This window comes from Serinus canaria, chromosome Z (genome assembly GCF_022539315.1).
Source record: "Serinus canaria isolate serCan28SL12 chromosome Z, serCan2020, whole genome shotgun sequence".
NCBI lineage: Eukaryota > Metazoa > Chordata > Aves > Passeriformes > Fringillidae > Serinus > Serinus canaria.
In genome coordinates, this window is record NC_066343.1 from 68,153,903 (window position 1) to 68,170,184 (window position 16,282).

General features: G+C 46.0%; 1 protein-coding gene across 1 annotated transcript in view; it reads right to left on the reverse strand.

The window, feature by feature from the left end:
- UBE2R2 (ubiquitin conjugating enzyme E2 R2) overlaps positions 1-6,929 on the reverse strand; it is a 52,201-nt gene extending 45,272 nt beyond the window's left edge. The window contains exon 1 of the mRNA XM_030237105.2: positions 6,621-6,929. Within this exon, the coding sequence (XP_030092965.2) occupies positions 6,621-6,797 (177 nt within the window). The 5' untranslated portion in view covers positions 6,798-6,929. The remainder of the gene's footprint in view (positions 1-6,620) is intronic.
- Between the last annotated feature and the right edge of the window lie 9,353 nt (positions 6,930-16,282).

Genomic DNA, 16,282 nt, shown 5'->3' on the forward strand with positions numbered 1-16,282 from the left:
TGCATTTTAAATATTTCAGCAACTGTGACGATAGGCAATCAATCAATCAATTTAGTTACTCTTGGCTACTAGTGCTTCAAAGGTGGGTACACAATGCCAAAGTTATTATTATCAAACTGGCCTGGTGAGATGGGACACTCTCAGCAAGGCACTACCACAAAAGCCTAGCAAGATTAACTGCAGTTCCCCTAACTCATAATGCTGGATAAAAACACTAAGCCTAAAAATGAAGCAGCATTCTGGAAATAGCTGACTAGTTTTGTGTACATGTGTGTGTATGTACACATCTGATCACATGTGGCCCAAATCATAAGAGCAGCTGTATTTATGAGTCATGTCATCTCTAGTCTATCCACACTGCACAAAATGTGTAACTGTGACATTTCCAATTTGAACTCAGCAACATTTGAGTTCAGCATAAAACCTCCATCATTTAGCCCATAGTATTAATTACCCTGAACACCTGATGAACATGCCATAAACCACACAACAAAACTACACGTCAAAGATCAGAGTTAAGGTTCTGCAAGCTTTTTTCTTTTGGCATTCCCTACCCTCTAGATGCAAAACAAGCATTGTATAGTAGACCTAAAGTGCTATTAAAGAGAAAGTACCCTGTGTGAATATATTAACATGTAAAATAGCAAGGCTCTCCAACATAAGACTGACTTCAGAAAAAGCAAGGTAAAAACACATTTGAGTTTTTGAAAAGTTACAGATGTGTAAAATCCTCAGACACTGGGACATCACTGCAATACTGTATCTAAAGGATTTATAAACAAAAAAAAATTCAAAACTCCACTCTTCTAACACTATATAGTCAAAACTTTCCATTAATTCCTAAAATATGAACCACATATATGTCTACACACTTTTAGTTACTATCTCTTGAACAGACAGACAAGAACAGGCACAGTTCCTTGCACTGTCACCTGAGGAAAAAACCTAAAACTCAAGTTCTATTTTACCTTATCAAAGGACCACTGCACAAAAATAAGGCAAATGAACAGTACTCAGTTTACTGATATGGAAAGTTTTCTGTTTTACTCTAATGGGATAGGAGAGTTGGGCTGTGTAACAGTTCTCCTCTTGCCGTACAACAGGACCCAGCTGTAAATGATCTCCTATGTTAAGGCAGAATCAGAACTGAAAACCACTTTCTGTACTTCTCAGCACACACCACAGTCATACCTGGATCAGAGGAGCTCTAGGGAAAAGACTGGGGGCTAGCTGTCACCATGACTTAGCCCATCTCCTCCTGAGGATACACTGATGTCCAAAGCAGGCTACAAGGACGGGTGAATAGTGTGTGCAGTCCAGAGACACAGCCACCAAGAAAACTCTGCAACAGCAGATTGAGGAGCAATGAGGTATTCCCCAGACCCGAGAGTCTGGGACCATATCTGCACTTTTGATCCACGAAACAACATCGGAAGAAGTCTTTTGCTTCCCTGCCTGCTGACAGTTTAGAGGGTTCTTGGCTTTTGAGAGTGAACGGGAGCTCCATAGACCTGGAGAAAGCAGGGCCCCATTCCCCTGCAATACCATGTCCCTTTGCTGCACCAAACCACTGCTTATTAGCATCAATGACACCTAAGGGCAACAAAAATAGATCAAATACCCAGAGAGAAACTCTGTAAGACTTTGCAGTGCAGAGGCCCATGGAAGGCAGTTTTTGTGTTGGGAGTACCTCACATTTTCATCCTGGCACGAGGGATTTTTTGCGGAATTAGACATTCTATCAGTTAGATAATTCTAAGTGCTTAGAACACTTCTATTTGCTTAATTTTAAGCATCACAAGAAGTAGACTACAACACCAAACTTTTAAACATGGTGTTCATTCTTGCCATCAGTTATTGGTAACTGATTGGCTCTCCATCTATTTCCTGCTCTGAAATCTTAACACATTTTGCAAGTTACTTTGAAATCAAATCACCTGGAAGAAGCTGAACTACAACACAGAACTCTACAGCACAGGGCTAATGAATTACAAAAAGCATGGATAACAATGCCTTGACAAGTATTTAGCCCCCAAATTACTTGACAAAACAATCATAATGCTTGGTGTTTTTCTCCCCTTCCAACTGATGTGTCAAGGCTTGTTCCTCCAAGTAGGAAAAGTACCTTATGAAATAAACTGCCTTAAGACTATGAAACAGTAACTCTAACAATGTAGTTAATTTTTCTTGTTTCCTTTCATGCTAGGTATATTCATTTTAATTTACCCAGCCTGAATCACCTCTGAAGGAGTTTTTAATATTGATTTTTTTGTCTACATTAAACATGCTTCTTGACATGGTGTGCTTGGTCAAATCATGCTTCTTAGCAGTGCTAATGAAGTTTCTTTTTGTATAATTTCTCACTTGAACCTTCCCTGAAACCCTGGCTCTCAGCACAACTGCAATACCATGCAAGTAAAAAAAAGAAAAAAAAAATCAGACAACCTGTCTTTCTCAAAAATTAAAAACTCCATTGCTAACATACAATTGCACCAAACATTCAGGACCTCAAGCAAGCCATCAGGAAACACTTTTTAATAGTCCTGCAAGTATCCACTGTCTGATCAAAGCATTGGGCAGAGGTTCATCAATCTCCAGGCTCTGAAAGCTCAAGCATTAAAGAAAGACACTGGATTTCAAGACAGGGAAGAATGGCCACCTGAGATGGTAAAGATTTCACCATGCTCAGCCCTCAGCCATTGAGATCTATCCCACTTAGTACCTATCAGCCTCAGATTACAGCATAATAACCGTTCCTGTGGTGGTCCCCATTTATGCATCAGCTGCCAAAATTAAAGATGAAGAAGTTCTGCCATGTAGCAAAGGACCCTCTCAGATGAACCAAAGATGCCTATGACATAATGGTGGCATTGATGAACTGTTCACACTTAGTTCTGCAGATTATGGCACATTCTAGTTCTCTGCTGCTCAGGATCTGGCTGCAAAACCAGACACATTTCCATCACTTCCAGAACAATTCAGAACTACCACATACCCAGTGAAATCTGATCTGAAGACCCATCTTATCACACCATGTCCTTCAAAGCTGAGCTAAGAAAGAAGCAATTGTCACTATCTGTGACCTGGACACAAAGCATTTCATTCTGAGAAAAATCTTCCCATTGTAGCTCAAAAAACTCAGCAAGTGAATCAGATGTAAGCAACATTTTAGACAACAAGGTCTACCCACATTTCACCTTTACACTCTGTGAGTGAGTCTGGGAACAAAACCAATTTCACCTAGTGCAGTTCAATACCTGTGGCCCAATAAAAGTGATTCTGCTAGAACTTTAGTCAAACTGGCAATTTCTCACTGCCAGCAGCTGACGGACAGATATCTGATCTTATCACAATCTCTTTGAAGGACTTAACATCGCTGTCCCTGAACTGTTTTCCCTTTGCCAGCAAAGAAGAAAGGTAGCCAGTGCATGGAATAGCTCAACTCCTTCCTTGAGGATGGCAGTCAGGAAATTTAAGGGTTGCTCAAAACATTACAAAGCTATTCAGCATGACTGAATAATATAATAATTCTTTATTGATAGGGCTGTGACAGGGATATCCATATTGTCAAACAGATAAGACAAAGTTGATGTTACTTGCACTTCAGCTGATCACATGAATGGGGTGGGGGGCAGCTGCATGCTCCCTTGCTGATATAAGCTGCTCTTCATATAGCTGTTGCTCCTGGAGGCTGATCTAGATTTCAGTCCTAAACCCTGAAGCACTGCAGCAGATCTGGGCATGCTATATTAGCTGATAAAATATGCTTAGACACTGTACTTGAATTTTTAAGAAGTCCCTGATTTTATTATAGCCAGCATGTTGACAACCTACCATTTAAACAAACATTCAAGAGGACTTGTTCTCTGCTTCCATTTATCAGATGTTAGAGCAGCAGGACTCGCAGTGAAACCAGAATCTGTTGAACCAGCTTTAGACAGTAGCTTCTGACAAGGAGGTGCAGAGAGAGCACTACCCTCATTTCAGTTTATTCTATTAGTTCAACCACCCAGAGAGAAAAGTAGTACCTCTCCAAGAATAAACAAGGTGCCAAAAGTTGATGTGACTACCTCTAAGAGCCCCCAAAACATAAATCAAGCAATTTATTGTATTTAAAGTATTCCCCAATCGACCATCCCTAACATTTTCTTTATTAAAGTCACCTTAACCACAAGTTTTCCTTGAAGTATTTGTGCTCTAGCTTAACTAGAAGCCTGTGTACTTTGTCTCAAGTTCCTGCTGTTAAACTAAACTTCAAGTGGAACACAATTCCCAAACTCACTGCCACAAAGTTGAAAAAAATTACATCCTGAAATTGCATATTTCTAATCCCACCTTCCTAACCTTACTAAACTGAAAATACAAAACAAGATGAGGCTAAATATTTCATCAAGTTAAGAAATATGGAAAATTAAACACATGCAAGGTGAGCACTAGTTCAGAGGATCACATACAATTAATATATTGCAGGAGTCACCCATCAAATAATGTTAGGGCATTATTTTTATCTCCAAATGATTGCATAAGCAGATTCTAACATATGTGAAGACCTAAGACAAAGACAACCAAGAATATAACTTCTCACAGGATTCCTTTTTGCCTTTTCAGTGTCTCAGAAGTCAAGATGCATAACCAAAGACCAGACACTACAAAAATCCTCCATGCGGGGCTCCTCATGAAGGAAAGATGAGACAGAAACAACACATGAGAGATTGCAGCCACAGCAGCTGAATGGAATCCCACTGCTGGGAGGGATGGAAGCATCATGAGACCTCATCTTCCCATGCTCAAAACTATTATCACAGGGCTGGTCAAAAGAATTCAAAAGAAAGGCACAGCAGTTCAAGGACATCAAATACCCAAAAACCCAATCATAGTGCTGAGGTAAGGCAACTGGGAGCCTTGCCTAAATCTACACTTTTAACACTCATCCCAAATTACTTCTCAGGCAGCTTCAGCTTCTTTCCAGGAACAACTGCAAATATGCAGTCCAGAGAGCTCCCCAACCAAACAAAACTATTTCAATCAGTCATGATTTCTTTGACAAAAAATGGATGAGTAACGTAAGTGCAGGAAGAGGTCACCAGACCACTTGGATGTAAAGATGACACTGTTACCAACTAAAGACTCCAGAGACTTCCTGAATAAGTAATAATGGAGGTGAGTCTAAGAATACACCTATCACACCTACGTGAGTAAGCCAGCCAACTCATTACAAAAGGCAAGTCTTATGCCAAAGCCTTCCTTTGCTTCCAAACAATGAGGCCAAACTGAACATGACTCAAATCTATTATTCCTCAAGCTACAGGTTATTTTGGTTTTGTGGAACAAAGCTCCTAAACCTTGACCTGTGGATGCCAAGAGACACTGAAGGTGCACGTTAGTCAAGCAAAGACATCATCCAATTTTTTTTTCAGTTTGAGAAAAGCCAAAGGGCATGAAATGGGAGATGCAGGAGCCACAACTAAAACAGTTAACTGCTGGGAGAAGCAAGCTCGTGGGGACAATGTTTTGCCAGATATCAAGCAAATATCAAGCGCAGAGGAGTGTGCCTATGCAAAACATTTTCTGCAGACACAAAGGTTTTCCAAATGACTGTTTTAAGAAAAAAGTGTAACTCCTCCTCCTTCTCCAGTTGTTTTGATAATTTAAGCACACTCCCTTCAGATCTTTTCTGGCATGGCTGTGCCAGATTTCTTATTTGCTGTATTCACAAGAGTGGAAACAGCAACCTGTTAACAGAAGTTTTTGGTATTAACAGGAAGGCTGAGAACGGAATTGAATCTGCCTTAACCCATTATGTGTTGTTGCAGCCCTCTGAAGGCTGCCTTCTCAAAGTGTGGAGAGTAAGAACACAAAAGTAGAAAAAAATTGTGCCAAACAGCCCTGAAGCCCATGGAGTCCTGAGGAAAACACTGGCTTTAGCCTGAATTACCCATCAATGAGTGAAGCTATCAAGGGATGTCTTGGAAGCCCCTTTGAAACAAATATCACAGAATCATAAAATGTTTGGGTTGGAAGGGACCTTGAAGATGATCTTGTTCCAACCCTACTGCCATGGGCAGGGACACCCTCCACTAGACCAGGTTGTTCCAAGCCCCATTCAACCTGGCCTTGAGCACTTCCAGGGATGGGGCATCCACAACTTCTGTAGGCAATCTGCACCAGTGCCTCAACACCCTCACAATGAACAATTCCACCCTCATATCTAAGCTAAACCTACTCTCTTTGAGTTTGAGCCCATTCCTCCTTGTTCTGTCCCTAAGCGCTCTTGTAAACAGTCTTGCCCCATCTTTTCTCTTAGTTCCCGTCAGGTACTAAAAGCATATGTGTAAATACGGGACTAGATGATCTCCAGAGATCCCTTCCAACCGTAACAATTCTGTGAAACACACAGAGAGCAGAGCCCAGGGGGCAACTCGAGGCGGAAGGGGAGAACTCTCACCCTGCGCCGAGGCTCCCACAGGAGGCTCTTTGGGGCTAAAAGAGCAGATTAGCAGCGCAGCGGCGGCTGTGGCGCGGCTCCCCCTCTGCCCAGGCCGTGCCCGTGCCCCCTCCCGCAGGCCCGGCCCCGGCCCAGCCCCACACCGCGGCCCGCGGCGCGGGGGAAAGGCCCGTACCTTGAAGTACCCGCCCTCGTAGAGCGTGTTGGGGGGCCCGAAGATCGCCACCTCCCAGTTGTAGAGGTCGGACTCGTCGACCAGGGTGATGCGGAAGCCCTCGACCGGCTCCTCCTGCAGCGACTTCAGCTCCAGCATCAGCGCCTTCTGCGAGCTGCTCATCTGCTGCTGGGCCATGGCGCGGCGCGGCCCCCGCCGCGGCCGCCTCCTCGCTCCAGGTGCCGCTCCCGGTGGTCCCGGTGCCGGTGGTGCCGGTGCCGCCCCCGCCCCTCCCCGCGCTGACGGCCCCGCCGCCGCCACTTCCTTTTGTGACGGCGCCGCTCGCGCTGACCTCAGCGCGCCGCGCCGGCCCCGCCCCCGCCGCTCCGTTAGCCACTCCCGCCCGTGCCCCGGGCCACGCCCCCGCCGCACGCCCGGCCGTGCCCCGGCGTACAGCCAGGCCACGCCCCTCCTCGCCCCGGGCCACGCCCCGCCGCACGCGCTGCCGCGCGCCACGCCCCCCGCCGCGTGCCTTTAAAGGGACCGCCCTGGCCGGCGTTGTGGCTGTCTGGGAGGAGGAGTCAGGTGGCGAGGCGGGGATGGGAACGCGACTCGGGGTTGTGGTGTAGCGGGGGGCGGTCACAAAATCACAGCATCAAGTCGTTTGGTAAAGATCTCTGAAAGTATCATAGTCCAACCTCTGACCCAACACCACCACTGAGTGCCACGTTCAGTCTTTCCTTAAACAGCTCCAGAGACAATGGCCCCATCATCCCCCTGAGCAGCCCATTCCAGTGCATAATGACCCTTTCTGAGAAGAAATCTTCCTAATGCCCACCTTATGCCTTCCCTGGCACAAGCATTAAGCCATTAGCGAGTGTCCAAAGGAGGGCCTCAAGGATTATATGGGTTCTAGAGGGTGGCTCCTCCGTGTGAGAAGCAGCCAAGGACTCCTGGCCTGTTCAGCCTGGAAAAGGGGAGGCTGAGGGGAGACCTCACTGCAGTTCCTCATGAGAGGCAGAGGACAGGCAGGCAGTGATCTCTTCTCTGTTACAGGACCCAAAGGGATGGATGGCATCATGCTGTGTCAGGGGAGGTTCAGTTTGAATATTAGGAAAGTTTTTCACCAGAGGGTAGTTGGGCAGTGAAACAGTCTCCCCAAGGACTCAGTTCAAGAAGCATTTGGACAATGTTCTCAGGCTCCCCAAGGACACAGTTCAAGGAGCACTTGGACAATGTTCTCAGGCACAGGGTATGTCTCTTGGGGTGCCCTGTGTATGGCCAGGACTTGGACTCCATGATCCTGGTGGTTCCCTGCCAACTCAGCTTAAACTGTGATTCTGTGATTCTACATCCACTCCTTCTGTCACTGGCTACCTGGGAAAAGAGACTGACCCGCAGCTGCACCCTCCTGTCAGGGAGTTGCAGATTGTGAAAAAGAGCCTCTGAGTTTCCTTTTCTCCAGGCTAAACACCCTCAGCTCCCTCAGCTGCTCCTCACAGGACATGGATCCCAGACCTTTCACTGGTTCCATTGCCCTTTGAAATTTTTCCAGTACCTCAATCTCCTTCCTGGATTGGGGGGCCCAGAACTGGACCCAGCCCTTGAGATGCCTCACCAGTACAGGGCAAGGATCATTCCCCTAATCCTGCTGCTTTTATTATTATTGATCCAAGCCCGGATACCACTGGCCTTCTTGTCCACCTGGGCAAACTGCTGTTGTCTCATGTTCGGCTCTTATCAAACAGTCCCAGGTCCTTTCCCACTGGGCAGCTTTCCAGCCATTCTACCCCAAACCTGGAGCTGCAGGAGCTGTTGTGACCCAGGGACAGGACCTGGCATTTGGCCTTATTGAACCTCACACAATTGGTCTATCCATCCAGCCTGTCTAGATAGTCACAGGTCATGAGTGGGTACAACAGGGAATGGTTCACCCACTGACACGCACCCATGGTCACAAAATAGATGTTTTTGTACAGAGCACGGTTTTTGAGGAGTGAACTCACATGACTCAGGGCCCATAAAAATCCTGTAGTGGCTCCCAAGCTGCAGTAGGACACACATAGGCAGCTGCCATCCCTCACCCCAATATGTTATTCTCACATTCTCCACAGATGTGTGATGTAGTCACACTAGAACATACCATTTCCAGCCTTCCTACTGTTCTCTGGCTTTGCTAAGGGTGAAAAATGCTTGCAGAAGTGTAGAGCTCTATCAACCAGTAAACATGAGCCAGCACCTGTTCCTTAGTGAGTGTTTAATGAATAAGATAAATAATATTCATTAAAAAAATAAAGAAAGAAAAACAACAGTAATTGTCCAGGAGAAGGATGACCCATTTCTGCTTGGCATTTCTTTCATCCTTCTGCTTATGGCAGGGCTCAGGCCACCTCACAGGGGCACCTGCTCCTTGGACAAACAGGTTGGATGATGTGTCCCATCATCCCTATGTCATTACATGGTTTTAACCTTCTTCTTTGCCCCCATCACCTCCCAGGCTTTGCCATCCCGATGACAACCCTGTAGACATGGGTGACCACTGGATCAATCTCCTGTGTTTTCCAAAGGCAGGGACTTTCCCAAAGGCACAGGACTGACAGCCAGGGCCCTGTGTGCTGGTGGGAGATCATGCAGCTGAGCAGCCTGCACTGCACGGGTACCTTGAAGTGTCTCCTTGACACTTGGCAGCCTTGGCTCCTTCTGCAGACCTTGGCCCAGGGAGGAGAGCAGGAAGCAGATGGTTTTCCCCAAGCTCCAGCTGCTCCCAGGATAAATTTGCTGTTTTCCAGTGAAAAGCAAATCTCCCTGTCCCTGAGACTGCTCTGCTTGCCCTTCTCCTGCCTCTTGAGCTTTCCCCAGAGTCACTCCCATTACCTTCTCCAGAGGTTCTCCAGCACTGTCTGTGGTACCTGGACCAGGGCTTGTGATTGCCTCCAAGCTATAAAATACTCCATCCCTTGCAAAATCCCATCTCACCCGAGACAATGTCCCTGTGGGGACTGGCATCAATTTTCTCATGGAGCTGGGATGAGTTCTTGCTCAGTGCCACCGGGATAGTATGGAGGAACATCCCTCATCCATCAGGAGCTTGACTGCTGAAATAAAGTGTGTGCTCCCCTACAGGGACAGGTCAGCCACTGGAACAAGTCTGTGGCTGTGGCTCACTCTTCAGCACCTTGGACTGAGTTCAGATTTACTGAAAGCTGCTTAATTCAGCTCTCACTTCCTCAGTGGGGGGCTGGAGGGTTGGATCATGAAACACTGTTTGTCAGAAAAAGTCCTTGGAGTCTAGGCAGTACCATGCTGTGTGTATTTTCTGGTGGAAGTTCAATCCCATGTTCTTTTTATTTATGTCATGGAATAGAACAGAAAAGAATTTACTATTTCTGTTGGATGGGACTACAGCAATCATCCAATTCAACTGCCTGACCAATTCAGAGCTGACCAAAAATTCAAGAATGTTGTTCAGGGCATTATCCAAATGTCCCTTAAACACTGACAGGCTGGGGGCATTAGCCACCTCACTAGGATGCTTATTTTGTCCACCCATTCTGCAAAGAAATGTTTCCTGATGCCAAGTCTAAACTTCTCCTAGCACATTTTTGAGCCATTCCCATGTGTCGATCATTGGATACCAGGAAGAGCTGAGTACTTCCCTCTCCACATCCCCTCCTCAGGAATCCTCAGGAATCTGTCGAGAGCATTACCTCGAACCCCCTTTCTCCCAACTAGACAAGTCCCAAGTCCTCAGCCTCTCCTCAAAAGACATTCATTCAGCCTTTTCACCGCCTTTATTGCACTCCTCAGGACATATTCATGGATCTTCACATGCTTCTTAGATTGTCCTTAGCTGATGGACATAACACATGCTGTGACTTCTGTGCTGGTGCCTAGCAGTAAAGACCTGCTTTGTTAATAGGGCATCCCAGCTTGCTGGTAAAACATGGATTTGCTCATGCTTGGAGAAAAATGTACAAAAGCCAAGCTCTTTTGGTACTGTACTGCCCTCAAAACATCTTTTCTTGCAGCCAGCTTCCAGCACAGGCTTTGTCTGAACCTGCCTCATGCTGGAAGAGATGGAAGAAGCAAAGTTTGGAGTTATTCAGGAATAATCTCTGTCTGATGCCTGTCTTGAATGTTAATGTAAGATGTAATCATGCAAGGCAAAAAGTAAAGCAAGCCCTGGTGTATTCAAGAGAGCAGACTGCAAATTTTCCATCAGGTCTGCTTTAGAAAAGGTACTGGTCTTTTTCCCTCTGATTTTTTTTTCCTTTTCCTGCAAAAACATTCAGCACTCAAAGAAAATAGAAACTGTTGAAGCAACAGAGCATTTTGAAGCCTGTGCTGTCTGGCAGCCCCCTCCAAGGCTCCTGCCTGCATTTCTGCCTGGGAGGGAGGCTCAGCTGCTCTGCCTGGTATCCCGTTCCCCTAAACTCAGGCTGCCCTGAAGCTAGCATAACTTTTTTGATTTTTTATATGGCATTTGTCCCCTCCAATCACCTCTGATATATCATAATGAAGGGATGAAGCCTTCTCCTCCTCGTTCAGCTGCTCTCCCATAGATGGTCACAGCCCTGCAAGGGCTTTACATGGGGTGCGCTCTACCACAAACAGTATTGCTCCTTCTTATGTTTTCTTTTATTTTCACCTGAATTAATCAGTTTGTTCTTTGGGCTCATAGAACAAGAAACAGTCTGATGTGGGAACATGGGTCTCCAGGACGGACAAGTCTCAGCGGGAGAGAAGGAGGCTACACATACCATTAATCCAGTCCCCAGTAGCAGAACTGGTCATAGTAAACTGGGCCTCAAGGTGCCACCAGTGCAATAGGTTAAATCTGACTTGAAAACTTCTAAGTCCCTTGCTTTGTTATTATCAGATGTTTTTAATATCTCTTTTCCTCATTTATTTCTTTCTTCCTGTGAGCTGTATTCACAACAGATGACAAACTGAGAGTTAACTCCTCTGCTTAGCAACAGCAGAAGCTTTGAAAATGCAAACCTGTCTTGGTGTCACATTAGAAGGTTACTGCTCCATGAGCTGTCAGAGAGAGAGGACAAGAGGTGGGAAGATGTGGGAGTGCCTGTGTGACTCCATTCTCAGGACAGATTCCTCTCATGTGATACTTTTCACTGCATTATCTAATTTCTTTCCTGAGTAGCTCAAAGGATGAGATACCTGTTTCTTCTGCAGGAAAATTGGATTCACCTGGGAAAAAAGCCAATACCATCAACACCTTTTCCTCTCTTCCTGCCTCTTCCCTACTCCTGTGCTTTGGTGAAACATCAGCAGGGATCCTGGGGACTCTGGTCTGGTCTTTAACACCTTCTTACCCCCAGCAAGTCAGATGATGAAGTGATGAAGAAGATTAGGCAGTCAGTAGGAGTCCTGCTTAGCCTACAGCTACCCCACCAGGAGCCCTTTGTAGCTCAAGGAACAAGCAGCTATTCCTTGGGCTGTACTGAAACAGAGCAGGACACCTGGAGGTCCACCTCATCATTGTCCTGCCCCAAAGTTGGTTCTAAACAGCTTAAGATATATTTGTCCAGACTGTTCTTTTGAATTTGTCCTTCAGACTTCCCAAAGTGGAAATTCATGTGCTCTTAGGTCAATGTGGTTCAGCTCTGGACTCAGCTCCTCTTCCTCTTAGAGAGACCTCAAAGGTCTCCCCACCACCCAAATTTTACCCAGTTTTTTCTTGCCCAGACCACTGTAGGGGTATGGAAGACACAGAGAGGGGCCAAGATTATTTACTCTGTCTCCTTCATGGAGTGCCATTGCCCTGGCTGGGTGCAAATCTCCAGCAGAGGCCACAGAGGTGTTGGCAGCCCATCATTCCTACAGTGGCAGCAAACATTGCCCATGGAACAAGGGGAAATAGCACCTGGGGTTTGCAGGCTGGTTTTGCTGTCCTGGAGGGGCAGTAACAGAGGAATCTGGGGTTACTTCTTTTATTTACACTAGATACCTCAGTCCTAGACCAGGCTACAGACAAGCATCATCAAGATAGACCTCAACCCTGACACAAATACCCTGATGCCGAAAGAAAGATTTCCCCATAAAACTCGCTGGGCATTTAGCGAGGAAAATCAAAATGTGATTATCTGGTCTCATTCCCAAGTGAACAATGCATTATTAGTGTGTGGAGTGAGTTTCACCTCAAAAACAAAACAAAACAAAACAAACAAAAAAACCCCACAACAACAGCAAAAAAACAAACAAACAAACAACAACAAAAAAAACCAAAAAAAAACCCAAAACAAAACAAAACAAAAAACCCCCAAAAGAATAGTTGCAGTGCCCTCATCTTCACATTGACACGTACATAAGTTTCTCTATCTGGGGAGCAGAGCATCAGAGTGCTCAAGAGAAGTAATTGTCAATCTTTGAGAATAAAAGTCTGTCCACAATTCTCCTTCTGGCTCTTTTTCACCTAAAAATGGGCCAATCTTATCCTCAGGCAGAACTTATCACAGGGATGAAAATATGCTTTTCTGTATCAGTCAGCAGCATCAGGGTTAACAGGAGCCTCCTACATCAAGGTAGTCACCAGCAGGGTAATGCAAAGTTTGGAAGATTCAGAGCAAAGGAGAAGAAAAATGAAGAGAAAACCAGATCTTTAGTGGAGCTTTTTCTTTTTCCCTCTTTTGATTTGGCCTTTTTTTCTGCTTGTTTTAATTTTAATTTTAATAAAGTTGGCTTTGCTTTTCTTTTTTTCTTTTTCATTTTTTTTTTTTGCCTTTCGACTCCAGTTTGCTCTTTTAAAATTGATAAAGTCCATCACAAGGGCTTGATAAAAGAGTGCTGTCACAATGCCTACTGCTCCCATTCAGCTGATGAATAAATTATAAGTGCATTACAATGCTATTTCAGCTGTGATTCTAGGGCCTAAGGAGTGTGACGACTGTGAACTTAGTGGTTTGAATTTCCAAGAGTTTGTGTACCTGGCTGTTCAGGTCACCTTACACCTTCCATTCTGGGCTCAGTGTGCAGAATAGCTAAGCCTTTTCCAGCTGCCAGCTATAGGGACAGTCCTCCAGCTGCTCACAGGAGCGGTGGTCTTCAGAGATTCATGATCTCACAGAATCATAGAAAATGCTGAATTGGAAGGAAGGGACCCATCAGGATTCTGTTGAAACCTGAAGTGACTGTTACCCTCCTCCAAAGCAGCAATCTTTGGAACATAATTCTTTATTAATGGGGTTGTGACTGGAGTGTCCATATTGTTCAGTCCCAGGAATAGCTTCTGTGTTGGGACCTGGAATTTTAGGTTCTTTATGCACAAGACATCCCTGTCTCCAGCATTCTGGTGTGGCTGAGATGGTGTGGATGCCAGCACCACTGGGATAAGGTAGCATGGGGTATGCTCTGAGAGAGACATCAGCCTAAACCAACATCCCCAGTGTTTCACCTTCACCTTGCCTGCAGGGTCAGCTCTGGGGGATGGTCCATCCCTTGAGAGGGGGTGACCACCAAGGAGGGACTAACAGCTACCCCATTCCTGAGGATGAGCCATCTCTGTTAGGCAGGCCTTGGCAGCAGAGTGAAGGAGCTGGAGTACACAGAGCAGCTGCCTGGTGGATTCACCAGAGCCTGCTTTTACCCTCAGAGTAGGCAGCTCTTTGTATTTCTGCAGAAGCCATGGTGGGGACAGATTGCATTTTGCAAAAGGTAAGTGAGGGTGTGGAGGAAGCGCTCTGGTCTCACACCATTCCTGGCTGGGGGGCACCAACACCATGTTCCGTGCTGAATGGCACGATATCAGCTGCTATCAGCTGAGCTTACAATGCTCTCACTTGTTGCCATACCCTGGGTAGTCTCTGTGGGCTGGTCTCCAGGAGCAATGTGCTCACCTTCTGCCAGTACCTAAAATGCAGGCCCAGTAAGATGTAGATGAAGATGCACAGCTCAAATCTTGCCCAAAGCCTTGAAAACTGACCACAAGAAGACTTTCCATTAGGAAACAGGGAGGGCCAAGTGAATTGCATTGGACCTTGCTTTGCTGAGGCTGAATTTCGCCCTTTTGTGACTCTTCCCACATTAAAAATGAACAGATCCAGGGGAAGCAAACCAAACTGCAGCATAAGCACCAAGCCCAAGGCATGGCCAGGAGGCTTGGGTGGCTGAATAGCAGAAGGAATCTCTTGGGTGAAAAGGTCCAGAGAGGGTTAGGGGCAGGGAACCCTCCCTTAGCATCTCCACCTCCAACTTCCTAACAAAGAGATGCTTCTCTGAAAAAGGGCTCATGTGCCACATGTAATGTCTCACTTTGCTGTGTGCACTGGTAGATTGTGAGCTCTGGAAACTGCTTTGTGGTGGCTGTGAAGCAGAACTGGGCAGGGGAACACCCTTGCACCAATCCTAAAAACTGCTCTGGGCACTCATAGGTAGAAAGGAAGAGGCTGAACTTTCCTACAGGAGCCTGAATCACTGGGAGGGTAATTGATGCAAATTTCCCAGACAGGTGAACAAGTCTGGAGAAGCCTTCCCGCCTGTTGAGAGATGCTGTCATCTCCACCCTGGGGCTTGCTGTCCATGGAAATTTGGAAAGAACTTCTGTGGGGTCTTAAAAAAACAAATAGAAAACCACTGAGTTCACAAGGCTGAAACTCTCCAGCATTGTCCATATTGGAAAGCAGTGCTCACACACCCTCTTGGAGAAAGGAAGGATGAGAGCCTGCAGGGACTGTTCAGGGGGTTGATTGTCTTCCTCTTGACTCCACCAGCTGCTCTGCATTCCTGTTCCCTCCAACCACCCCTTGCTGGTTACCCCATTTCCACCAGCACCCTGCTGCAGACCTTGGGGCAACCACAGTTATATTCCTGCCTTGTTTTTGTGACTGAGTCTGGAGGGCTCAGACCTGCAAAAGGATCTCTAGGGCACATGGACAGGGTAGAGCATAGCTGTGCCCTGCAGGTGCTGTCCCTCAATGCTTTGTAGTGCCAACATCTCAATCCCTATCTACAGCTGCCTGTAGGGCCAGGTATATCTCCTCCAGACTTGTTTACTTGCTGTGAGATTTCCATTAATTAATTTCATGCTTCTCCATCCTGCAGGGAACCCATTGGCTGCACCAACCTGAAGCTCTCAATCCATGGTAGCTTTGGCACATGTCATTTCCTTGTCCCATCTAGCACATCTCAGATCTTCTGCCTGGCCTCAAGGATGATTTCTTTCCCCCTTCTAACCTGCAGCTGCCAGTTCAAGGGCAGAAAGGGTACAGAAAGAGCCAAGAGCCATGTTTGTGGCTGGATATACATCAGTCCATTCTGCAGAATTCCCATTTTAAAGATGGAGAAAGCTCTGATGCTGTCCTAAATAATAAGCTGTGGTTTTTATCTCAAATGGGTTTGTTTTTCCTATGTTTTTTCAATTTCAAGGATCTAGAAGAGTAGGAGGGAGGGAGCATAAGAGCTAAGCCTTTGCATCCGGACCCTCATTTGCACAGTGCTTTAAATTAATATGCTTTTCTTCTTGTCTTTGACACTTTCAGTGGTGCTGCAGGGGAGGCTTTCAGCTGGGTGAGCTGGCTGTAGTCTGGTCCTATGGATCTGCATCTCCTTATCTCCAGGGTAATCAAAGGCCCTTACTTTGCTTTTGCTCTGGGGAAGTTAATAAAACTGTGAATACTTAGCAATGGTCAAGAAGAACAAAAAAAGGACAAGTTTTAGCTATTTCTCTC